General features: G+C 35.8%; 1 protein-coding gene across 12 annotated transcripts in view; it reads right to left on the minus strand.

The window, feature by feature from the left end:
• ATP2C1 (ATPase secretory pathway Ca2+ transporting 1) overlaps positions 1–27,074 on the minus strand; it is a 68,210-nt gene that overhangs the window by 22,694 nt on the left and 18,442 nt on the right. For all 12 annotated transcript variants that reach the window (XM_051789092.1, XM_051789093.1, XM_051789101.1 and 9 more), the window contains 12 exons: positions 13,706–13,816; positions 12,633–12,749; positions 10,990–11,079; positions 8,262–8,297; positions 7,313–7,374; positions 6,839–6,947; positions 4,929–5,084; positions 4,332–4,400; positions 3,614–3,689; positions 3,020–3,086; positions 1,803–1,927; positions 453–550 (listed from right to left, as the gene is read on the minus strand). In XM_051789092.1, coding sequence (XP_051645052.1) covers positions 453–550; positions 1,803–1,927; positions 3,020–3,086; positions 3,614–3,689; positions 4,332–4,400; positions 4,929–5,084; positions 6,839–6,947; positions 7,313–7,374; positions 8,262–8,297; positions 10,990–11,079; positions 12,633–12,749; positions 13,706–13,816 — 1,116 coding nt within the window. The remainder of the gene's footprint in view (positions 1–452; positions 551–1,802; positions 1,928–3,019; positions 3,087–3,613; positions 3,690–4,331; positions 4,401–4,928; positions 5,085–6,838; positions 6,948–7,312; positions 7,375–8,261; positions 8,298–10,989; positions 11,080–12,632; positions 12,750–13,705; positions 13,817–27,074) is intronic.

Raw genomic sequence — 27,074 nt, forward strand, 5'->3', positions numbered from 1 at the left:
GATTCACACAATAAACTGTCTTTTAGCCAAAAGCTATATATTCACATTTTAAATGTTTGTAACGTAAATTTTATTTTTATGCACCTGAAACAGTAAAATAGCCTCAACTTTCTACACTGAAGAAAAACACAATCTCTCAACTTGCCTTTGTGCTGTATCTCAGCATCTGCCTCTTATTGTGATGTACAGCCATCAAGAGATGTAAGAACTTAACATATTATATAAAAAAATTCTTCTGTAAACAGAAAAGGTTTGGATAACACAGCTCAAAGGCTGCAATACTAAATGAACTGAAGAACAGAAATGGTTGGAAGTTGAGGGACAGGAGTTTGGTGCAGTAAATTTACACTTTCTTGACAGATGCTTTACCTGCAGTGTATTCAAGCATGTTTGAGCTGATATACAAAACAAAGGAAAAAGGAAAATTCAAGCCTAAGCATCACACTACATACCTCAGCATGCTGCCCATCAGAAGTAAAAATATGGGTAACAGTCATTTCATTCTTTGTTAGAGTTCCAGTTTTATCTGAACAAATTACGTTGCAGCAACCTGAAATAACCAATTAACATTTATAAGGCAATGTTGGTTTAGAATAATGTAACTTACAAAGCCAAAAGTATTCAAGACAAGCAAATTTCTAGAAATACTGCAGCTGTCTGTGAAACAAAAATAGTGAGATTTAACAAAAGACAGCAAATTTTCAAGTATTAATGAACCATCGTACAAAGTACTTTGTAAGTTAGTCCAATAAACAGAAAAAACCTAATTAAAATCCAAAGTTCACAACTCATCCAAAATCCTTCCATTCTCTACTTCTCCTTTATTTTATTCTGCTGTATCTCAAACTACATTACTGAAATCTCAATTGTGATTCCTGGTGACAAGGAAAATTGAGGCCCTGCTTTACAGCAGTCATTCCTCTTTATTAAAAAGTACAAGATCTATCTAACACCAGCCACAACACTTTCATCACACAAGTGTGACTTACTGATAAGCCTGCAAATTTCAATAAGCTTGAAAAGATTACAAAAATGTGAGATTTCTATATGCCTTTTTAACTCAGGAATGGAGATTCGGATAGATTGTTGCAGCATCTTTACGTTTCTGGACAGGACAGCAGAAACTGCAAAAGCAACAAAAACCCTTGCAACACTAACAAAACTAGGGGCATTGGAAAAAATATTTCCAATCTTCAAATGCAAAAAGAAATTCAAATGTATCAGAATTATTTAACTGAGTATTTCTATTTCTGTTCCACGTTCTGTGTTTTACATTTTTTACAATTCAACCTGCACACTGAATGTTTTTGAGCTTGAATGTTTTTATATGATTTTAAGTTTTAATATGAGCAGCACAACATCCTGAAGGTGCACTATGATTACAAAGATTTTTCTAATATTCAAATCTGGATTTGTTTTCTAATGTCAATATTGTTTCTAAATTTACACCAAAAATTCTTGGTTTGAAAATAATTTCACAAGTCTTATTTAACAGGAACATCTTACAGCAAACAAGTTTAAAGAGTCTATATAGCCAATCACTCAGTTTAGAGTATTGCTAGCATGGCATGCTATTAACTGCTCATTTCAGTTCAAAAAATTAAGTAATTAGAAGGCCCACAGAAACATCTACCTGAATTGCTACTGTGTAATAACCCATTCAATTCAAAAATGTTTAAAGATGCCTCCACACTGCTAGCAAAATAAGAACACCTCCTTTGTTTTTATCTTTAGTCATCAATTCCTCTGTTGATTTCCAACATTTGTATCAAAATACTATCTCTAAGTTAGTCTAGTCATACCTAAAGTTTCCACGATAGGCAGTTTTTTTACAATAGCTCGTTTCTTCACCATTCTCATCACACCAAGGGCTAGTGTCACTGTTACCACAATTGGGAGTCCTTCAGGGATTGCAGCTACAGCCAAACTGTAATGAAAGTAAATATACAAATCTTGTTTTGGAATATTACACAAGATTACATAGTAATTATGCATTTACAGTTCAGAACGCTGTTTTTGTAGCTGTCTGGTCACTGAGGTTAAAACTGAAAGGAAGAAGCTGCCATGTGATTCTAGATGTATACCATTCATTAAAACATATCAACTGAAGACAGTAAAAAATTAAATAGATTACTTCTACTCATTATTTATGCAAAAGTATGAAGAAATGTTGGGGTGAGAGAGAAATCGATTGTACCTATTTTGCCTGCACAAAATACTAATCAGGGCTGTGCAAAGCAGCCCAAACTGGTAAGAATAAGTGCAGTCAGTGCTAAATAGAACTAAGAAATGCCACAACTGATCCACAATGGCTACTGCCAGATCTTAATGTGGCAGCAATTTAAGTGAGGGAATGGCACTCTTAAAAAACAAACAAATAAAAAACATGATGACAGTGTAAACAAGATCACAATAACTCATTAGGCAATGCTCAAAGATGCATCTCCTGGGGGGTGGTGGTTCCCCTCCACAGAAGGGTAAATATCCAGAGTCTGACCATGAATTTAAAGAAACACTTCTGCCTTATGCACTGTCCATGTAATTAGTATCTCAGCAACTTTTCTAAGAGTACAGAGTTAGACCATCTAAATTCAGATTTGTTCTCAGCAAACACCCTGGGATTAAGTCTGCATAATATGGTAGAAAATGAGCTATTGAACTACATGACATAAGGTTTGCAGTAACTTAGCTTTGTCAGATGCCTCTTACAAAATTACAGTTTACTATTAAATTACTTTATTTACTCAGTGATGAAAATTCAAACTGTACAACTCTAGTGTTTGTTTGCAGATGTTCCCCAAGACACTCAGAAATCACCATATAAATGTACAGTTTAAGAGACTGACAGGAACATACTGCATCATTAAAAGTAAGTATGAATTTGCTTTTCCATTTTCATTTTTAATTATTTAACGTGAAGTTAAGAGCAGTGTGTGCAAGCATATTATAAAATACATCTCTAGCTTTCAGACATTTGCTGGAATGCATGATCTACACTATTTAAAAACAAAAATCTTACCTCACACCAATAGTGAACATATCAAGGATATGCTTTCCTTGCAACCAGCCAACTAGCATAATAACACCTATAAAGAAAATAGTCGTCGGGAAAAACGTAAAACCAACATGTACTGTAGCCTCATGTGGACAAAAAAAAAAAAAAGACAACAAATAGCCAAAACCAAGCTTATCATTGAGCTACCTATAAAAATCTGTTACTTCTTTCACTGTCAAAGCATGATTCCATTAGTATAGCAAAGGTGAAGAAAGTATCTGCCAGTCAAGTTGCCCAATCACACCAACAGTGAGGTACTCACTTATGCACACCTTCAACCAGAATACAAAGACACATTGCAATTTAAAAGGAAGCATCTAAAGGACAAAAAGTAAGTCAGAAAAGCACATTTGCAGGAAGAAGCAAGTTATCAACCTTATGATTAGAGTTATGTCACATTAGTAATTTTCAGATGACTAGTGGAATGAATTCAAAGTGACCAATAAAATCAGAAGCCAAAATATTTTTTAAAAAGAGATCAAGCCTTCCATTTCCCAGGCCTACACATTAGTTTCCATTAGATAATAATTTGTAATTATTTTACATAAATTATCCTACCTATTATACCAAAGGAATACAAGGAAAGCTGTTTTCCCAAGAGATCCATGCTCTTCTGCAGAGGTGTCTTTGGAGCCTTGATAAATGGCAAACATGCAGCAGTTAACAAATTAACTGTACCACATACTACTTCACAGGTGCAAAATTCAAGACAGTCAGTGAATAATGTGCAGTTATGCCCTATGTTTCCATATGTTACTTAGAGAAAACAGACTATTCTTTCACAGAATTAAAAAAAAAATTGTTAGAAATATTCTTTGGGAGCTTTGTGATGTCTGCAACAAATCTAATCCAAAAAGTCGTATTAAAAATTTAATTTAAGAAAACCAAAACAACATGCTGACTAAAAGCCACAGTACTTCTTCCAAGACCAAAGAGCTCTTGAAGAATAAAACTGATTTTCCAAACAGAGGCATTAAAGTCATGGAAGGTAAATTATATCTCAAAAGGAATTTTTTAATCATCTGTAGAAAATTCAATTTAGCCAAATAGAAAACTATGTAAATATTTAGACAGGTTCAGAATATTATTTTCACAGTTAATATCTTTCAGTCAGCTATGGATATTTTGTTGCACTGAATTCAATTACTACTTTCATGTTCAAGAGCTAAGATCTGCTTCACTAGAGGAAACAAAAATATTAAAAGCAACATAATTATGTTTAACTAAGTTCCCATGGAATAAATTCAGAGTTTCAATGAATGAAATATACACTTACCTCTTCTGCTTGCATCATTTTAAAAACCTCCCCAAATTCAGAGTTTTCTCCTGTTCCAATAACTATCCCCTAAAAAAAAAACAACCCCACACACAAAAATAAAGTAAATTTAAATCTGAGGTTTAATTATAATGTTAGTCGTTGATCTTATAGTTTTGGTTCAAATAGTGAGCAAATGCTTTTCAGCCTGCTACAGTTGTTAACTTTGTTTATGAAATTATTCTTGTCACAAGTAGATATTTTTTCCTAAAAAACATTTTGTCCCTGTGAAACAAACTGCTATTCTGTGCACTGCTGAAGTACTTATTAATTACCAGTAAAAAAACTCAAAAAGGGTAACACCTACACTAGCCACACCTAAATTTTCAAACATGTGAATGTAGCTCTAGAAACAAATCAGCACATTCTAGAAAGAGGAGTTTCACATCATCTGCTCCCTATAAATTTGAGCTCTCCTGGGCCTAGTTTTCTTATTAAACCAGTGTCTGAAAAAGCACCAATGAGAAGTGCTCTGCAGAGTATCACACTAATGACTGAGAAGTGACTTCAAATTGTTGAAACATGGAAAATGCTCTTTTTTATCAATAATGATTTTACCTTTGCTTTTCCACATCTGACCAATGTCCCCATGAAAGCAATATTGCTCCTAGAAGTAAGGTCTCCATTGGTTGCTGCTGGCTGAGGAGCTGTAGATTTAGAGCAAGGAGCTGTCTCGCCTGTGAGACTGGATTCATCAATGGAAAGATCCACAGCCTTTGAAAACAAAATAGGTAAAAAGCATGAAAATATTTTGTTATGTAGTTGGAAGTGTAAACCTAAGTTTCACAATTTTGACCATTAAAAATGCATCCAGTTTATTCATATGGTAAGGAGCCATGTCAATATTGACCACATTTTAAGGATCAACAAAGCAACAAACCTAACAAAGCTCCCACTTAAAAGAGCCAAAGATGGAAGATGAAGATGCCACTTTGCTACCGTTCAGATATAGCCATGAGTTCTGAAACTTTTATCACCACTACCAAAAGGAATAGTGTTTAAATTCTACACTGTTCCAGGCATGTTAGTTCTTGATGCGATACTCTGGCTTTAGAGAATATTATCATAAAACTTGACTGACTGCTCATTAACATACAGAAAACTTAGGCCAGAAAAGATTCTCAAATATATTTTTAAGAGCAAGATTGTCTCTGCAAGATTAGACTAGTGAAAAAAAAAGTTAACACACACAAATGACTTCACAAACTAAATAATGTCTAATTATCATTTCTATTGCTTTCAGGACACATCAGTGAGAATACACAGAAGAAATCTAGATCCTTCTCTGAAAAGATGATCTCCATATGATCCTCTTCTTCAAAACCACTACCTTGTAGCAATGACCAATAGATACAAGATGAAAATAAGATGACAAGCTTTTATTTTCAAATGATCTGCAAGAGTGGTTAAGGATGGTAAAAAAATTCATCTGGTGTAGGGCTGCACACAGATGAGAAACTTATGATATCAGATATGAGCAAGAAAGTAGGTGCTGCTGCAACAGCAGTTTCATAACAATGCCGAGACTATACAATTGCCAAGGGAAGCGGAAAGTGTTTGTAAACACGAAAACAAACCCACTCAACTACTAACTACACTGCAGGGGCTAAAAACATGATCCAGACAAATTTCTCAAGAGCAACACAAATTTGCCTCAGAAACTAATTCATTTAGACTTTGTCTATGAAATGTACACTGATTAATCAAGTATCAACAGTGGATAAATAGAATATATAGATCTTCATATCCAGAAATTACTTGACCATGAGATAGCCCAGATACTGGGCACACTGAGAATGCCCAATCTGACAGAAAAGTAATGTAACATTCAAGCAAAACCATCAAAATAAGCAAGATGAATATATATATACCCATTACACTTCATTTTTAGAGAATATACAAATATTGCTATAGTGCCATTGCTTCAACTCAAACACTTCCAGCAATGCTAATATCACAAGTTAAGTATTGAGTAAACTGGGAGATATAATGACACACATTGATGAAAAAGTGTCAAAGAGAAGATTACACCAGTATAATTTCACATTTTTTTTTCATATTCCATTATCAATGAACACTGGAACTATACGCTAAAATTAATGCAAATAAAGACTGAAAACCAGTTACCTGCAACCAGTTGCTAAAACATCTTAGCATTCAGACTGAAAACAATGTTTTTGCAATATGTTTAACATTGAGAGGGAAAAAAAATAAAATTTTCAATAATACATTACTACATAAAACTCAAAAATTCTTTCCTCTGATGTCCTACTGTAAGAAACTACATAAATTGGTTAAGAATGCGTGATCACATTTGGAAAGTAATTACTTCAAATTTTCTACCAAGATAGTTGTGAACTCCAAACAAGAACACTTACTGCACTTCAGCATTCAGTAGCTATCTTCCCTTCCCCTCTATCCCACAAGAAGGAAAGTTATGAGGCATTAAATCCGTTTTAGGCACATACCTCAAATAATCGTAGATCAGCTGGGACTCTGTCTCCAACTGACAGGCAGACTGTATCACCTGGCACTAAATCTCTTGCAAGGGTGTGTTCCACCCGACCTTCTCGTACACTGCAGGTAAAAACATGGAGAGCAGCAAGAATGTCTTCTCTGGCATTTTGTCTGAGAAAAGCATTCACACCCTTGACTGCACATTGCAACGTTACAGGTTTCAGCAAAATATTTCTAATTTGCCGCGTTTTTCTTGGAGGTTACATCTCAGTAACATCATTTGAAGGGTTCAGAGAGGTAACAACATGGTGTGGTTCTTTAGGCTCATAAAACAATCTTTAAAATGAGAAAAAGTGAATTGTGCTCTACATCAGCATATAAACTTGATGCAAAAGAAATATGTTCAGTAAAATCTTTTCCATTTACTCATTTCGGATTAAACTTCATATGATTTAACTTAGGACTGAAAGGACAAAACTACATACCAATGGCATTCTGGAGGCACAAGTTTACTAAGCTCTTCGAGAGATTTTTCTGATCTGTACTCCTGCAGAGACATTTTTTTAAAAATAAAGCAGATAATATTTTTAAAACAGGGAAAAGTTTCACATATAAGACAGAGTCACTGAAATTTATTTTATCAGTGAAGTTGCATTAAGTAATATTCCAAACAACCAGATAAGAGATGACATTCAACAGTTCTGCATTAGATTCTTTAAAAAGCAAACAGTCCAAACGCTGAAAAATTTCCAGATTTGCCCACATGCATTTCTTCTGAAAGAATAGCAGAGGTCCTTTGCACTTCCTTCATTATCTTCAGTTATTTGTAATACTTGCAGTAACACTTCTAAACTCAGGGATTAGACACCTTACCGAATTCTATAGTTTAACAAGTTAGTACCAAAAGTACTGTGCTCTTAGCTCCTGGAAAACTAAGGTAACACAACTCATATGTAACTCAATAAGCATAGTACTGAATTCACGTAATTAAAGATATAAAGCACAAGCACAAAGCAATTTTGATTCAGGCACACCCTGACTAAAGCTGTGTAATTACAGAACAAAAGCAACTACTTTAAGTCTTGGGAAACTACTTAGATGATTTTTTTCCCCATTTCTGCACAAAATTGAAGCAAGAGCTACATTTTCAAAATCTCTTATATGAAGTTAAATACTTAAGTATTTCCAACTGTTTATTCCAAGGGCTTTTTTGCAAGTACTCTTGTGGCTGAGTATAATACTGATACAGGTGCATAATGTCAGTGTGGTTAAAGCAGGACAAATCATGCACTTTAGAAAAGGCAAAGGACTTCAATGAAAGCACATTACTCAATCATTCACAGCACAATGCATCAAGAGAACTAGTTCAGTCTCATTAATAAGAGTTTACATAAAAGCAATACTCTTATTTGGACAACCCAACAGCTGCCTTACCTGAACGAAGGCAACTGTAACAACAATGAGTATTGCCTGCAAGAAAACAAAACCAGGTGAGATAAAAGAATTCCAAATTACCAAGAAAGTAAGCAATCATATTTGGTTTTGCTCATATTAACAAGATGATTTGGAAACAAACTTTCTCATGCTCAAAATCACTTGGTATCCCTGGGGTCTGTTCCAAAAGCAATGTCATTATCTATTTACACCTGCTTCAGTGATGTCCAAGGATGCCATAACCTGCTTTTACTAAAAATAAGATTAATAACTAGATAGCAAACTTGAAAAACTTCTTTGCTTCCTGTTTCTAAATGGAAACAGGAATGCTGTTTCCGCAGCAGCGGAAAAATACATGACACAAATAGAAAAACTGACTGGCGTTCTCTGTGAACAAAACAAAGGTGTGTTAACTGCCACAGGGCATCACAGATGTGGTTTTATTCAAACAACCAGATAACAGAAAGACTAAGAATCAGCTGAAGACTAGATATAAGGCAGCTGAAAAACTGGTCTGGAGTCATAAAATATCCTAGCAAGAAGAATAAGAGGAAGATGAGCAACTCAAACTCTGCCCCAGACACCCAAGGAGAGAGACAGGACACCAGGCACACCCCACACAGCCAAGATGCCAGAGATCCAAAACAAAAAAGCTAAAAAAAAAAATTGCTCAATAGGAGGGATCCAAGATAAGTACACTAAGGCCTCAATATCAAGCCTTCATAGTCCCCCATATCAAATACAATTCTGGTCACAAGGCTTCAACATAAACATCACGGGCCTTCTAGGTATATGATGTGAAAGTGCACGAATTAATTAAAGCCATAACAGGAAATAACAATGATCAATTTATTGTAAAGTATGTCTCATCTTCTCCTTCAACACACTCGTGAATTGAGTTTTCTTACATTAACTGAGTTGTTACTGAAACCGAGTTATTACACTGATTTCTTACAGAAACATAACACAACATCCATTAATTAAGCCTTTAAAAGTACATGCAGCAACTACTAAAAATATCCAAGATATTACCAAGATTTTGCAAGCAAAAAACTCCCTTGAACTCAACTAAATCCACATAAATCCAGTAAATCTGCCTTATTTGTGATACTAACATTAGCTTCACCAACTGAACATTAGGAAGTAACTACATAAATATTCCATCTTTCCATGGAATATTTCAATCACAGCTACACATGTTTCTTTTGGAGGTAATATTATATTCTACAGATCATGCTACCTGACACAGATTTGCATTCCTAGCCTCATATCGATGGAAAGAAGTATGTAATTATTTTATTTTTCTTTTAATCTTCATCAGTTCCCAGTTCAGAGCAGAAAGTTTTACAATACCTTTGTACCAGCAGAGCTAAAAGGATGGCAAAAGCAGCTCAAGCCAGCATTGCCACCAAAAGTAATATATGTCACTGATCTTTAGTAGCAAATTATTTCTGTTGATAAGGCTCTGAACACAAATACATAGTCATAGAAAAGTTGCACTGTCATCTGAAAATGAAGTAAAGCAAGCATTCACGCAGTGATAAAGTGGGCATTAACAATAACAAAACTAAATGGTAGAGGATAGTCAGAAGTTAGACAAACCCCACAACTGATAAACTTTATCACACCTTTTTCCTCCATATTTTAAGACACATCTACAATGTTCACAAAGCCATTGAAAGACTCCTTCTCAGGTTGTAGCACAGAATATAGAAATTACTGCTCCCTTACACTAACTGCCTTGTTCTTTTCTCATTGCCTTGCTCAAGAGAGTTAAGAAAAAAACATGAAATAATTCAACTTTCAGCCACAATAATTAAATACATTTCATAATAAAATAATTTACCTAAATCCAACTTAGGAACACAATAGACTATTCCAAACTAACACTATACTCAAATTCAAAATTGCAAGTTTTTCTTTAAGAAGCCACATAGTTTATCTTCCAAAGACAACTATTCCTTATAAAGAAACAGAGGGGTAAAGAGCAAACCTCCAGTTACCTTGAGTTACACATGGAAGCAAAACTCAACACAAGAAATGCGGAGGTAAGACAAGGGTAAAATAAAACAGCCAGAACTTCCCTCTAGTTATACAGAAATCAAGATTTTCAGTTACCACCTATCACCGCAAAAAGGTCAAAGGGATTACAATTTTCTTCTCTGTGTCAATTGTAATGACAAATGTTTATGAGTATTATATATAGCTCACTAGTTTAGCACCCTGTTTAACTGCAAGCTTCTACAAAAAAATTACTACTTCAGTTTCTATCTTTCTTCTGTAATTTCTAGAGAGCTCAGGTTACACTTCTTTTCCATGTTTTAAAAGATTACATCTTTCAAGCAAATTCACAGAAGGCTTATGTTGGTTTAAATTTGAAATTAAGGCATAATTTAAGATTTAAATTACATAGAAAATGCCAAAAATTGCTCCTCTGAACAAATGCCTAAAGATAGGTCTTTTAACCAACAGAAGAGTAAAGATACAAGAAGCAATCAGAAAATTATTCAAAGATGTATTTTAATATGTACTGCTGCTATCACTCAAGAAAAAGCAAAAAACCAAAATCCACTCACAAATTAAACAGATTTAATGACAGCATGCAAATCAAACTCATTAATTGCAGTCAAGTGATCCCACCCCACATGGTCATTCACATGATGTTGAACACACATGTGGTCACGCAATCTGAAGTACTCCCAAGGAAGACAGAATCTTAGTTCCTTACCACAGTGATACTGACAGCATCATCAAACTGATGCATTACAACACTGATGACTGCAGATGCCAGGAGAAGCATAATAAGGGGGTTTTTAAACTGCAATGAAACAGAACAGTAATTCAGCCACACTCTTGACAGAAAGGCCATTTTATCTACCCCTCAAAGCACATCAGATCTATTTTTGAAACATAATGTTCTATTATTAAAATATTTATAACCTACCAGTGCAAAGAAAATCTAACTCTGTGCAGTTCAGATGTTTACTTGAGGAGTTTTCTTTTAAATATCAAAGACCTTGAATAGACTGTATTCAATATGCAACAGGAAAAGAATGTTTCTTCCATTTCTTGATTCACATTTTAAATACAAAAAGAATAATCTCCTATAATTGCTTATACTGTATTTAAACATACAAAAAGAAGCCTGAAATACATTCAAAGCGTCTTTGAGGTAAAAGACTGACCCTGTTCCCAGCAACTGATCACTATTAAGGCAGCAATATATTCCTTAACTTTCAATTCATGATTTCTTGTTTTACAAGACACCAATTTTCCTTTTAGATCACATGATTTCCTCAGATTTTTAAGGTTAAAATAAAAAAGGACCTTGCTTCTATGACAGCTGGTTGCGAACACAATGATTTTTTTTGAGAAACACTATAAAAAAGAACATTCCAACAATTCAAGTAAAGAACATTCTAAAAGCACATCTCATAAGCACACTCAAAGCAAATATGCATCTTAATAAATCCCATCTAAAACAGACTTGGATAATATGTCTTAGACATGTTCTGATGCATCAGACTAATTGACCCTATACATGGGAAAATAAAGCATTAATGCCAGAGTACAGCTAGTATGGGATGATGTTCCCACTGCTATCATCAACAGAGCACTGAATATCTTTTTAGTCACTCCCAAGTAACACAGGATCTCTAGAGTCAACCATTTATTACTTCAAGGTTGCACTGAAATGTTGATCAAAATATTTAACATTGTAAATTCATTAGAAAAATCTTCTGTGTAAATATCTTGTGTAGCTAGGGGGTGGGAGGAGTAGGTAGGAGAAAGCAGTGGCACTTTCAGAGATATATATATATATCAGGTATGTTTATATGTCTCTGAGATCTATCACACTGAAAAAAAATTCACACTTGACTCTTGCCAGTTCTGCTTAACACCACAATCAAGACTGGTCCCACCTGCGCCCTCAGTTCAAAGGCAGCAGTTTTGCTTTTCAAAATTCTTATTGTCTATCAAGTTATTAACATTGCATATTCCATTTAAATATTTACCAGCAGTCAAATGTATTGTTCTACGACCTTAGTAAAACTCAGGACCAAGTCTGACTACAAGCAAGTTCTGCTTTTCTAACCATCAGGCTAATTATGAATGGCACCCTTTGTCTAGGTATGAACACACATTCAAGAACAAATCACTCAATCGAAACATTAGTAGATACCCAAATAAAAGCTTTTTCAACAGGTAAATTAGATATAAATTATAGAAGTTGCAATTTCCCATTCTGCTAGACTTTTCCCACTTTTATAAAAATGTGTTCATGTACACAAAAGCTAAGCAAACCAAAATAACAAGCAAAACTACTGAAAGCTATTAAAACTAAAAAGGAGAAAGGTCAAAAACATTCACCTGGGATATATATTTTTTCCACAGTGGTTCATCTTCACTAATATCAAATTCATTCCATCCATGGAATGCCCGTCTGTGACAAACTTCACAGTTTTTTAAGCCATTCTGAAGATTAGCCTATTAAAATATGCAAAGAATAAAGCAGTCAGCAATTACACTGAAAAGCTAGACTTCAAAATAAATTCCAACACCAAAATATACAGCCTTAGATTATAAACACTGGGGCAACATTCAAAAGACAAGCCTGGTACTAAATGTTTGTATGACAATAAAAGCTAACAGACTACTATTTTAAAATTCTGTTTGGCAGTATTTAGGAGATTCAACCAAAAAGTCACGTAAGAACTACAGAAGTAGATGTTGCTTCACATCTCTAAATGACTGCTGATCTTCCCTGTAGAAAACTCTACAACAAACCAAACTGTGGGCATACTTCAGACTCCTGAGAATGATGTCAGGAGTTCAGTTGCTCAGCCAAATGACTGCAATAACTTCAAAGTCTTGAGTTGACAGTGACCACCATTTATCATGGTGTACTCCTCAGGCAGTCAAGCATACAGAAAATGAAAAAAGACCATCTATCATGAAAATTAACCCAGATTCAATGGTTCATAAATCTGTCAATGGGCAGCTTACTCAGTCCTGTTTCTCTGCTTAAAATGAAGGCTACCAAAATAAATTAAGGACATTAAGGATTCCTTAGAGAAATGGAAGCAATAAAAAAAAAAAAACCAACAACAACAAAAAAAACAACAGGACAATTTTATAACAAGACTGACTCCAGGATTTTTATTAACAAATAGCCATCTTCAAAGCATACAGAAATCCAAACATTTTCAAGCTGAATCTCATTCCCCCTCCAAATACTCAATTTTTTTTTTTGAAAATATTAAGAGATCAGAGCATTTCAAGTAACAATTTAAAAATCAACTTGCTTTTAGAAGCAGACAATAGCTAATATCAAAATGCATGATAATGCATCAACTTTCAATTACAAGATCTGTCCTTAAGAAATATCAAACTTACTGTTTGGTAACAAAAGCACATTCTTAAGAGATGTAAAAATTACTTACTTGCAGGATACTTGCTACTTCATCAACTGGTAATTCACTTGCTTTTTTTGAAGACAGTACAGGAATCATTGTCTCATTGTCACCATCAGGAATTTTTTGAAGACGTGCAACCTAGAAACAAAACCAAAGTCTGAAGGGAAGGAGAGCATCAACGTTTCACTTCAAATGATGTACACCAGAGCCATTCAGTATTAATGCCATTAAAGGATAGTTTTTTATAAACATTGCACTTAAAAAAAAAAATCTACAATTCAGCATATTTTCATGCAGTTACCACCTGCAATAATAAGAGAAAACACTGGACATGCAACTGAGAAGACTTAATTTCTATAACAATGTGTTCAGTGGTGACAAAGATTCTAACAGTTAAATATCTTAATAATCCTTTAGCTCATTATCATCAATACCTGGTCAGAAAGCTATCACTCCAGATAAATTTCACTCCCTGCTACTTTCTACCCATTAATGAAGTAGAAGGAGGCTCTTCAAACAGGTCTATTTACATCTTCTTGTACACAAAGGAGAAAAACCATTAGGAAACCCTCAAAGAGCACAGATGTAAGTGAAATCATAAAACTTGACTACAGTACAAAAGCTTCAAGTCAATGCTATAAAAAGTTATGTTTTCCTGTAATTTTAGGAAGTTAAAATTTTTTGAACTGCAGAACAGTGCAATAGCAACATCGATTGCACAGCTCAGCACTGCTTTGATATTTAATGAAACCTCAGAGTTTCTGATTCTTGCTTATTAGATGAGAAGCTGGAGTGATACTCTTTCTTCCTGCTCTCTGTCTTACTGCACCCACAATTAGTTACCAGTCCATCATGCCACACACACATCCCCCTCCAACAGCTGGAAGACATCCAACATGCAAACATGCAGACCACAGAAATGGCTTTAGCATTATACTTTCACAGAATTTCAATAGGTGGGGCTATGCTTTAGAAAATAATTACTGTATATATTATATAAATCTCCTCTAGGGATGCTCAGACTTAAAATACTTCAAGATTAAAAGATTCCAGCACTTTATGCCCTAAAAGAGGTATGACAATCTTCATTTTCCATACCACACACTGTTGGCCATGCACTCTAATACGATGGCTAATTTCCTCTGTAGCTACCAGACACCAGTTTAGGGCTGAAAACCATTAAGCCTAAGTGCTCTTCCAAAACAAACCCACAAACATATGACTTTGACCACAATGACTCTACAACCTCAATAAAAACGCTGAGCAACAAAGCTTTCTCAGTAAGAGTAGGCAGAAATGAACTGACAGCCATTAAAAATTTTAATGCTGAGAAAAACCTTTTTCCCTACACCAAATGACATCACTGCTAAACACAAATAACAACCCCAGAAAATGATACATAACTGATCATTTCCCTAATATTATCAATTAGGACTTTGGGAAGTTTATTAAAGTGATTTTAAAGGATATTTTAAGAATTCAAATATCCTTAAACAGAAATGTTAAGGTACTCTCAGAGATTAGGGGTTTTTTTTCCAAATAAATCTTCATTAATGCAGAACTACTGAGCTACAACAAAGCTTATTTTGACAAGCTTTCTGTGACACTCAAAAAGCCATTCATTTTGAATGTGTTTCATTCATATTATCTCCCACTTTTATGAAGAACACTGTATTGTATGCAGTGAAAAAAACTACAAAGAAAATCTGGTATAGCATCAGAAAGATAAAGGCTCAGAAGGTCTTTTTAAAGCCAACTCCTTTCAACAGAGTGAAATTACATATTGTATGACAATTCTGGATGGATCCTCATCTAACTTCTAAAAACCCTCTTATAATCTTTGTAGATTAAACTACACTTGTAGCTCAGAAAAGAACAATTTCAAATATCTAACTTTGCTACAAATTAAATTCAATTGCTCAGGCAATGAGAAACCAATCACTGTTCCCTTCACAAAATATGAAGTGGGTAACACCAACAGATTTAGGTCCAAAAAACAGTCATGCTTACTATCTGCTGGACCACAATAACTGTATTCAAGCCAATGATTTTAGTTTTACTATCCATTAGTTCCAGAATACAAGAGAAAAATTACTTAGTGAATACTGTTGGCAAGTGCTCTCTCAAGTCTTTTGCATTGCTGCCCAGAGCTGCACAACAGAGATCTGGGCTTCTGCAACACCTTTTAAGGTCTCCAACAGAAGCTATTCCCAAAACCACAGCATTCTGTACTAAAGGAGACAACCCACATATAGCAAGATGCCTTCCCATCCTATGCTGCAATTAATTTTCAGGCATTCATCAGCTGATACCTTAAAATAGTTCAGTACTTCATTGCAGGCCAAGTTTTTCCATGGTAAAAGAAAATGTGGGCTAAGAAATTATACTGGCCTATGGCAGCTATCAGATAGGCAGCACATCCATGATCACTGAAGCTTCTGGAGCTATGACTACAGCTTCCCATCCCCCACTTGCAGCTAACCCTACTAAGGAACAAAGCAGCAGGATGCTAACTAACAAAAATAAATAGCTGCCTCAGGAAGGGCTTTTCTTGGACCACTTCCAATGTACACATTACCATTTCTAGGCCAAGAAATATCCATCAATCACATAACTGTGGAACTGTGACCAAAGTATGTTTATGAAAATGAATACAAATTCATCTGGAAGGCTTACACTACCAGAAATTCAGAGTTCCCTTTTGTTTTCTCTGAAGAAAAATCTAGTTAATTAGTTAACAGTAAGCTATTACTGTTTCTTCTTCCTCGGATGCTACAAGAGCCTGCCTACCCTCTTTCCACCATAACCAATACGAAGTACCAAAAACTTACCTCTACCATTGTTTTTCTCAGCTTAGCAGGATGAGTCCATTTTAATCAGCAGGGCTCACTGACATCAAGATACTTTTACAATTATTTTTAAGGGGAAATTTTAGCTCTTCTTGCTCAGAGTACGTAAATGGTGGGACCTACATTCACCAGGAGCTGTCTAAAAACTAAAAACACTCTCACAGAAAAATCTATTTTTAAATAAACTGGTGACCAAAACACTTTGGCTAATTAGCTAATATACAGCCCTGTAAATGTTGCATAAAGCTACTCAACTGACCTAAAAGGGCAAAACACAAAGGTAGTAGAAAACCAAAACTATAGAGAACAGCAAAAGTGAAAAAAAAAAACAATCAGATGTTCACAAAACAATGACAAGTTGAGGTACTGAGAGAAATTCTGATTCTTTCTTTGAAATTCTTTCTTCTGAACCTTTGGGTCCACCTGAACAGCTCACTAAGTCCGCCTGAACCTATCCCATCAGTCATGGTAAAATTGAACCCCTTTCAAGCCAACTCAGGTACTACAAAGACCTTTCAACTTGTTTGTAATGATTCACCTGTAAGACTACTGCTGTATGAGCAGTTAGTGACCCACATTCGGGTACATGAACTAGCGCAGATACCATGTGATCATTACTGAGTCATGCTGTGCCTAATCAATAGCCCAATTAATGAACGTCCACATAATCGATGTGTAACTAACCCATGTGTACTTCATTTTATGCACAGTACGCTGTCCTTTCCACTTGAAATATTACAAGCACCTTGCACAGGAACTGCAGTTTTATTAATAAGGATATGAGACCATGTTGTCCAAGAGACAACAAAGCCCACATTGCAGACTCGACTGCTATCAGTGATGGATGAATCTGTACTGTGAGCAAAACCACGTGACAGTATATAACAACAAGCAAACAAGATCTACACTGTGCCATGCCCTGACCAGAGATCCATCCCAAGCCATATCATCTCAGGATTACAAGAATCAGAAAGGACATATGATGTTATAACTTGCTATCACCTTTTCTGAGTTATTATTCGTGATCTGCCTTTCAAGTGTTCATGCCTTTTGTATTGGGACCCCAAAAGTATCAGCACCTCATCACCCACCGTAAGAATTCGCTTTCACTTTTTATCTACCTTTCCCCCACTGAAAAAACAGCAGTGTTCAACAACAGAATAAAAAGGTGTTTCACTGACCACAGAACAGACTGAAACTTACAAAGCTTCCCATTTCCTGAATTTTCTGTATGATCAAACTATATTTGATGTACACTAAAAGGTTTAAAAACCTCATCTGTGCACACAGTAACATAATAAAATACCAAATGCTCACCTTTTTCTGCACTGTCTAGAATCCTGAAAGCACACAGGGCTAGAGATCAACTAGATGTCAACAGGCACAGAGGTTTGAGTCTCCATGTGTCTGCACATGGACTTTGGAAACAATTCCTGCCAGGCAGACTCTTGGCAGGGAAAGGAATATTTAAGGAAAAGACTCTACCCAGAATGGAAGTAATCTTGTTTTCTGACAGTTCCATCAGATACAAAGATTCAGTTCAAAATCTTCTACTCATTAGGACATGGTGGCTAGAGGTTTTGGAGAGCCAGATCTTTACCTATCTTATTGTCCACCTTCAAGCTCTCCATTTCAACAGATCATTGCTCAGCATCATGGCTGTGATTCCACAGAGTCTCTAGCTAACAATCACCTAAAAAAATATCTATTTCACTAGATGTTTATGCCATCTTACCCTCCCATTTGTCTAGAAGGTAAGGTGCTCCTGGAACTTCAATACAGGTCCCAACCGCAGAACAATGGCCAAGTGACAACAAGACACAGCAAAAAGCCAAGCCGACATACAAAAAAAAAAAAGGCATTAGGCACACTTAATAGTTACAGTAAGCCCTAGACCAACTGCACAGCCAGAAGCAAACCCTGGATTCATGGGAGGATTCCAAAAGTGGAGCTAAAGCAGAGAAGAATACAAAAGAGCCCTCAGATCATTCTGAAACAAGCAATACTCAACATGGTTGACTATGGTTGACATGGTGACTGTGATGCAATTTTCTCTGTGAAATTGAATCAGATTTTAACAGGAATTAAATCTCCAGAGAAATTCACCAGTTATGCTAACAGAAGAAGCAGGTGGAAGCAGCAGAGTGTAGCAGATAGGGATTTATTAAAATAAATAAAAATCAGTGCAATCAAGTTCACAAACCATAAATGCAGACAAGCTACAAACTTACCATGATTAGGTAAATTCCAACGTTTAATGTCTTATTCTTGGCTTTTGAACTAATTTATCTACATTTTAATTATGTGCATAAAATTGGAACTTACATTGAGGAAGGCTTTATCTATACAGACTGCACTGATACAGTTGTGTGTACCTAACACATGATTACATCACAAAGACCATTTATGACTGATTCTCAATTAGCAATTTCTCCAATGAGCTTCAAAACCCTGTGAATTTAGACATGATAAATACTCAAGTACTGTGACTGACCAATAAACCCCTGTAACAGAAGGCTCAGAGGGGACAACGGTGAAGCACCCACAAAGCTCAGGAAATAATGCACGGTGTGACTAACCACAGCTGTTACAAACAATGTAAGTACTTCAACTCAGTGGAGACTGGATGGTGGCCTTTGCTTTGGATAAACAACTAAATCCGTTGAGTGGATCAACTGGTGATATGAATGTCCCTCCCTGATTTCATCAAAAGAATACTAATGTCTGAGTTTGCATCCCACCCCATGCTGGTCTGGATTATGTCACTTGGTCAACATATGCACTGAACCACTGACACAATTTCAAAGAGAGCAGCACATGGGATTTTAACCCACATGATCCTTTCTAGCAAGGGGGATGCCCAGCATCCTGATGGTGCAAACGTTATAGAGACTGGAAATGGGAATCACATTGGTACTGCAACTGAACTGTTTATTTCAATTTCTAGATTTTGCTAAGTGTAACTTAAAAAATATACTGAAAACATAATACGAATGTGTTGTCCTTCTAAAGCAGAAAGCCCATATAACATCAAGTATCTTAAAACACACACATTTGACATTACAGAATCAATTAGTTTGGAAAAGACCTCTGAGATCGAGTGCAACCTATGACAACACCACCACGTCAACTAGACTATGGCTCTAAGTGTCACATCCAGTGTTTCCTAAAATACCTCTAGAGCCAGTGACTCCACCACCTCCCTGGGCATTTCAATACCTAATCACCCTTTCTGTGAAGAAATTCTCCCTAGTGTCCAACCTAAACTTCCCCAACACAGCTGAAGACTATGTCCTCTTGCCCTATTGCTGGTTGCCTGGGAGAAGAAGCCAACCATCACCTGGCTACAACCTCCTTTCAGGTGGTTGTAGAGAGTGATAAGGTCACCCCTGAGCCTTCTCTTCTCCAGGCTAAACAACCCCAGCTCCCTCAGCCATTCCTCATAGGACATGTGCTCCAGATCCTTTACCAGCTTCATTGCCCTTATATCCAACATTACACCCTCCTCGTGTGGATTATCCAAAAGAACATGGTCAGAGAACATTATACTCTGACACATACCTCTATGGGAAGTAATATCATTTTCTTTGAGCAAGAAGTAAAGTGCCAACACTCATTCAACACAAATACCCATGACCAATTTGCAAAAAGGGTATTTTGTCACTGCAAAGAGTTATCCCTTCCTGCCTCTCAAAATGTTGTAATGAGCATCTTGTTTTCTACCAGGTACAGTTTGCTCGGGAAAAGAACTACTTCTTGAGGGCTTTGGAAGTTACTGTATACTGTCTTCATTTGAATGGACTCCCTTGGAAAAGCTTGACGATTTTTCACTTCTGGGGAAACAGCTGCAGCAGGCCTGTATTCAATATTCAAAATGAATTTGTTCCTATTCGACAGTACTTGAGCTAAAACATTTTACCAGGAGTCCCCACATCAAAGAAAGTGTATACAGAAAAGTTTGGATTCCAAAAAAGCCAGAAAAAAAAGAGAAACACTAATTTCCATTAATGATTTCTCCTTGGAGAGTAATTTCTATCCTGGGAGGTCACACGGTTTCAGCCCCTTGCCATTATTTCACAAGACTTTACAGAAAAAAGGCAATATTCAATCTGGCACAGACACCACCACCCATTAACTAAAGAAATATAAATACTCAAACTATGAGAACAACCTGCTAAGCTGCCCTTTAAACCTAGAAAAGAACCTGCCTTATATTCAAGTACCATTTTAGCAGTGCTTAGGACTTTCAGCATGGCCAAGATGCAGCCTTAATGCAGAACTGTCCTCCTTGATACACAACACTTCAGCATTTCTGATCAACTAAGGAAGAGACACCTAATACTGGCACTGACCATTATAAATCTCAGTGTTTGCCCAATCTTAAAAGTTGTAAAATATTTCAACAACCTATCCCCAACCCCATCTACACTTCAGGCAGTGTAATAAAGACTAAGATGCTCCATTTAACATGCAATTTATTAACTCTACAATAGACTATAAAGCCCAAGAACTATTTTCAAGTCCTAAAAATACCTTCTAAAAAGAACACTCTCAGAGAAACATGTCTCCACAAACTGAAATACATTTTACTCTTTCAGGAAGTTTCACCATGTCTTCCTCAATTTAAAAAATAGAAAGTAGGACATCTAGTTCAAATGAGGCTACCAGCACAAGAGTAAAGATGAGCAATTTTCTGTAATCATAGTATATACCATGTGGTAATCTTGCAAACCTTGTGAAAGACAACTGCCCGCTCTCCAGCTAGACAAAACATTTCACAAAAATAATGATACCTTAACCTGACTGCAGTGCTGTAGACTGTAGGAGTAATGGCAACAAAAAAAATCCAGCTAAACCTCCAACACCACTTCAGCTTCCTTTGGCTCATTCAATGTAGAATACAGTAGAATAATGTAGAATACTTAAGAATACCAAACACTCAGATTTTTTACTCAATCGGTACAAAAGACGTACCATTTGGAGCACTTCTACATACTCTGGAGGATGTACTATAATGAGTTTAAAGCCTCATTGCTGAAAGCATTGAGGTAGCACCAGCATTACCAAGAAAGCATTGGCAAAGACATCACATCTATCTGTAGTTGGCTGGCCAAAATATTCAGTTTTCATTCTTTCTGTTCAAAAAAGCTCTTTAAACACTAGAAAAGTCTGCTTGAACATTTCATACATTTGTCTCTACTTATTAATCAGAAGAACAAAAAGGTACAAAATCCTAAGGACACACTAAAATGATCAAATCAATGGTAGTGCTTCGATGAAAGCAAAGTTTATGTATAATAACACTGGGTCAGTTCAGAAATTCATTGCCTGAGGAAGAGAGCACTGATGTCCATACCTCATTTGACTCCAAATAGCATGTACCTTAGCTTAAATCCTGATTCACATGAAGCCCTTTAGAAGTTAAAGGCCAAAAGACTTCGGGTCTAAATATCAGTCATCTATCTTGACCGAGAGTTGCTAACTTTCTAGAAGAGAACATTTAAGCTTAGAAATAAGATCACATGGCTCCTCTCCAACAGTCTGCTTGTATCTCATAACACTTTGAAGTGCTGAGCTTCTCAGAATCCAGGACAGCACTTGAACAGCAAACACTAATAAATAATTTTATCACCCTGTGATACACTACTGATGTATCCAGAACGTACAGAATTTAGCTGCCATACAATTATGTTAAGCAAAAACACCAACAGAAATATTTTATCAGTATTCGTTTAAAATAACGAAGCTCCAAGACCTCATAGTTGATTATATCCTTGACAGTTATGCAGTTACCTCATAATATGACAAAATAAATTTCTAATTAAAGAATGCTGAACTTATTGTTCACAAAAGTTCTCAGGACCAAGCTAGTGTCAGTGTCAATTTAAATGCAAACTTAACTCACAGCATAATTACTCTACTTATGGCAATAAGCTTTCTTACAATTAGTATCAAGAAAGCAGTAACGCTGTATTCACCAACCTTTTTTTTGTGAATTATGCATTTGGGAAAAAAGTGCTGCAGAAAATTTATTACTTAAAAATATTTTGAAAGCCTCTGTAAAAGATTCTGTAGGTTGCATCTGCTAGCCCATTAGCCATTTTATCCCTTCCAATTGTTTAGAGTAAAATGTTTATAAAACAAATTACTAGAAACAGATGCTGGTCCCAAATTTAATACCTTGATTACTGTATTTTATTCTCCCTCTCTTCTATGCATTGTAACTTTAGTATTCCTTGTAGCTTCTACAAACCACACTGCAAATGTTATTTATCACTCAGTGTCAATTAGGTACCACCTGAAGCCTTTGACCAAATCAAAAGGCCTTGTAACTAAAAATCCATTTATTAACTTACTCCACTCTTGCAAAATTCCATCATGGTCTACGGAAGAATTGATACTATGGTTACACAATAAACTTAGTCAAGCTAACAGTCTGCTTATGCTAAAAGAGAAGGAGGTCTCTATCCTTCACCATTTTCAACATTAACTGGACACTTCATAAACCCATTCAACTTCATAATTCAACAGAAAGCCATCCAACAGGGGTAGGAGGAAGGAAGGGCTGAGCTAACCTTCTGCCACGTCAGACAAACTCAACAATCATGAGAGTCAACTCAACACTACAAGCAGGAACAGGTCTCAGAGCAGAACCATCTTTCAGCAGTAAGACAACACTTTCATTCAGTCCTACAGAACAGCACCCCAAGACCACAGCATATTTGTCACTCTTCACAAAAAACCAAGCAAAAATATTTGTTTATCTTTTGTTAAATTAGCTGCCCTAAGAATTGCCTGCATTTTCCTTACACCACTGTTTCTCTTGACTCACCAAGAGATTATGCCATAGACTCTCCAAGAAAAGGAGTTACAAAGCTAGCAAAATAACTAAACACATTCTGCAACATCTGAACCAGATTATTACAGACCAGCATTTCCAAACTAACCGCATGGGAAAAAAGGGGGAAAGAAAAGGCTAATAATTCATCAACCAGACTAAAGGATGACAGTGACTGTTCATTTAAAAAGGAAATACATGTTTCTAATGCAAGACTGAGCTATATTAACTTGGCAGTTATTTAAGTTATCAAAGCACTGTTAAAATATAGGAAGATATTTAAGATATCTACTAGAACTAGTCTTTAGTGAAGACTCCACTTTAAAAAAAAAGAAAAAAAAAAAATCTCTCACCCTAACCTTCAAGTTAAACAGAAGAGATGTGACTTTTGCCAGCATAAGTGTTAAGTACTTGTTTCTGGTTTTCTGCAAGCTGCAGATAATAAAAAACTGTAATCAATGAATATTGAAATTCTTGTTTCACCTATTAACTTGTTAAGAAATAATCTACATGCCAAAAGGAACTTGAACAGCTGTGATTATACCAAATCTATTTCAGAATTTCTAACAGTTTCCATCACAAATTTCATTCTGATTATTTTGGATATTATTTAATGAACTACTGATGATGCCACTCTGGAACTATTTAATTTGTTTAAGTCACTGCTGCCTCAGGCATCCCTTCCCCCTCTGTTGTCAGTCCCATGTACACATGCTCCACCCCTTCCTTAGTACGGCTGCCTAATCCATGATGACCTAAGTCTACGCTGCTAACTCACTGCCCCCAAAACCCAAAATCTATTCACTGATCTTCAATCTGTCAGTTTAGCAACTAAGCCCATTCTCATCATTGAAAAAAAGCCACCAAAACCACCCATGAAACTCATTGGAAAATTCAACTGCACTTTAAGCACAAGACAAACAAAAATTTGTCCTCTCAGGATACTTTTCAAAGGAATAAAACATTCTTCACTTATATCTCCCTACTCATCCAATCATCAAAATTATCCTGAAATTACTACAGGATGTAGACAGACTATAGGCTGAAGTTAACAGTCATCTTTGAAGATTAGCTAAAATTAACTAGGACTCCAAACAATGAGGATTAAGGAGGATTTCTGAATCATCACATGATGTTTTTATCACATGCAGCAATTCTGGTCTGAGTTTCTGTACCAACCTTCTACACGATTTGTGGAAAATCTTTTTGGTTTACAGGTGAAAAAACATTACTCCGACCTCTTCTGTTGGGCACTTAATTATATAAAAATAAATACTACATAAGGCCTTGATAACAGAACAGTACTCATATTTAACAACTTATATTTGTAATTATAGTCTGACCTCAAAGAAGCTCAAAGTCTATGAAACCTAAACTATGTTTGTCATTTTTCTACTAAAAGGCAGTCTTCTACAAGACAATCTTCATTAGAAAACCCTAAATCACAACCTAAAAGATGTTGATAAAAGAAAGGAAAAAATTTCAGACCACACTATGGAAAACTACTTCAAATGGCCCAGAGGCATCAATGGAGAGATCCAAAAAGCTTAGTTTACATTCAGTTATGTTTTGTCTATCCAGGCTCTCCTGACTGCCTATAGTTTAAGAAAAAGCACCTCTTATGAAAAGAAGGCACAAAATTCCATCTTTCCAAACAGAAATAAAAACATCATTCCTCTAAATCATATGATTAAGCAGAAGTCTTCCTATGATGGAAAATTCTCTCTTGCCCACCACGAGAAACATGAATTCTTGCAGAAGTTCAATCAACCCAACATAAGAAACAGGAACCACAAAGTCTCAGGACAAAACACTAACTTGGAGTAAACATACAGTACCGCTTAGGAGCACTAAATGAACACAGGAAAACATCAGTTTTCCAAACCATCTTATCACTTCCCAATCTTGAATATTCATTCAAATACAGGAGGGGAAAAAAAGTCTGTCATTTCTTGCTCAATATCCAAACCTGAAGAGACCTTTCAAACAAACTTGGGAAAAAAAAGTTTAAAAATAGTCTAACGGCAATCTTTGTTCTACAAGATTACAAAGATTATTCAACTATCGCCAGGAGAAGATACATTAAGGATGCTCTCAAGAGTTCTGAAAAGTTCCAACATGAAAGCTGCTAGTGTGTAGTGTCCAAATGCCAAATGAATAGAAAAAGAAGGGCTCAAAAATACCAAGAACACCAAAACAGACACTACACAGTTGTAAATATACGTGTCCCTCCCGAGACTCAAATAATTATGAGATGAGGAGGGTGTGGGGGTGGAAAGATTGGAGAATTAATTCATGTGTTCAGAGGACCAGTTCATTCTTCTTATCATTATTTTCTCCTACTCCCAGAAGCCTACCCTGTTTTGAAAACCATAGCCTTTATTCCTGCCTTTGAAATATGCATCTGATCATCTTGTATTTTCCCCAAGATAAAGCCTTTTAATGTGATTTCTATCATACAATTATTACTAATGTTTATGCATAATTTATTTATTCCATGAGAAATACCATCTTTGTGCTACTAGCATTTGGAAGAATTAGAATGGGCCACACTATCACATGCAACTTGACTATAAACCACATCTATGATATACTATTTATTTGGTAACCGAATTATGAGGCATTAGAAGTCTTTCTGCCATTTTGGTTTCGGCACACAGGTATCAGACAGCTACTTTTTTTCCCCCCTCCCAGGTGTAATTCTATTCACTGGTGGTACACCCACCTGCCTTCCTCCACCTACAGCACTGCCCATTCAAAACCCTTTTACTTGCAACACAGTGACTGAAAAGCAAAGGCATTGACACCACTTCTATCAGCTCTCCAGCCTCTATAAACAAAGACCAACTTTCCAGAGATGGTCCCCACACTCCAAAATTCTTTACACTAAGTTCCATGCTCTTTATTACAAATATTCAGTTGGAAGACATGATCAAAAGAATTTAAAATATTCTAACACGATTTTAAAATAGGAAAAAAGTTCTGAAATGCCAGATGATAACAACCTACATAAGTTTTCAACATGGGCTGGACTTTACAATTACCACAACCTTTCAGTCATCCAAGGCAACCATGCTTCCAAACAGAACAATATCCAACCGTAGAAAATAATTCAGTCTACCCCACAAACTCAATTCAGTTCTTCATTCAAGTCAAGCTATTAGAAAAGCACCCCTCTCTCTTCAGACTGGGGCGGGTGGAAAAGGAGCACCTACATCTCATGTAACTACCTACAGCAAAGGAAATTCAGTAGCCACCTAAAAAAACCCATCTATCTTCTAAGAATTGTGATAACATAAGGAAGAGGAGGAATCAGTGGTTCTTTTCTTACATATATAGTAATAAAAACAATACATTTCAGGGATTTTTAACAACCAACCAACATCAAACAGAAAGGGAAACAAACAAAAATCAGGAAAAAAATAATAAAAAAAAATTCAATGAAGCTCAAAGTCACTATCACAATCCAAAGAGGCTTTCAAGGTTCCCAGAGCATAAAACTGAGGGCCAACATGAACAAACCAAAATAAGTCCTCAGATTCAGTCATTTCCAAACTAGACAAGAAGAAAGCATAATAATAACAGCAACTTATTTCAGTACATAGTTTACAACATCATACCACATCTTTCAAAACTTTAGAACCACTTTTTTAATTAAATACTGTCCAAGAGAGGAAATTTTAGTCATTTTCAAGAACACAAGAATACA

This window comes from Manacus candei, unplaced genomic scaffold (genome assembly GCF_025592945.1).
Source record: "Manacus candei isolate 608988 ecotype Guabito, Panama unplaced genomic scaffold, ASM2559294v1 h1tg000026l, whole genome shotgun sequence".
Lineage (NCBI taxonomy): Eukaryota > Metazoa > Chordata > Aves > Passeriformes > Pipridae > Manacus > Manacus candei.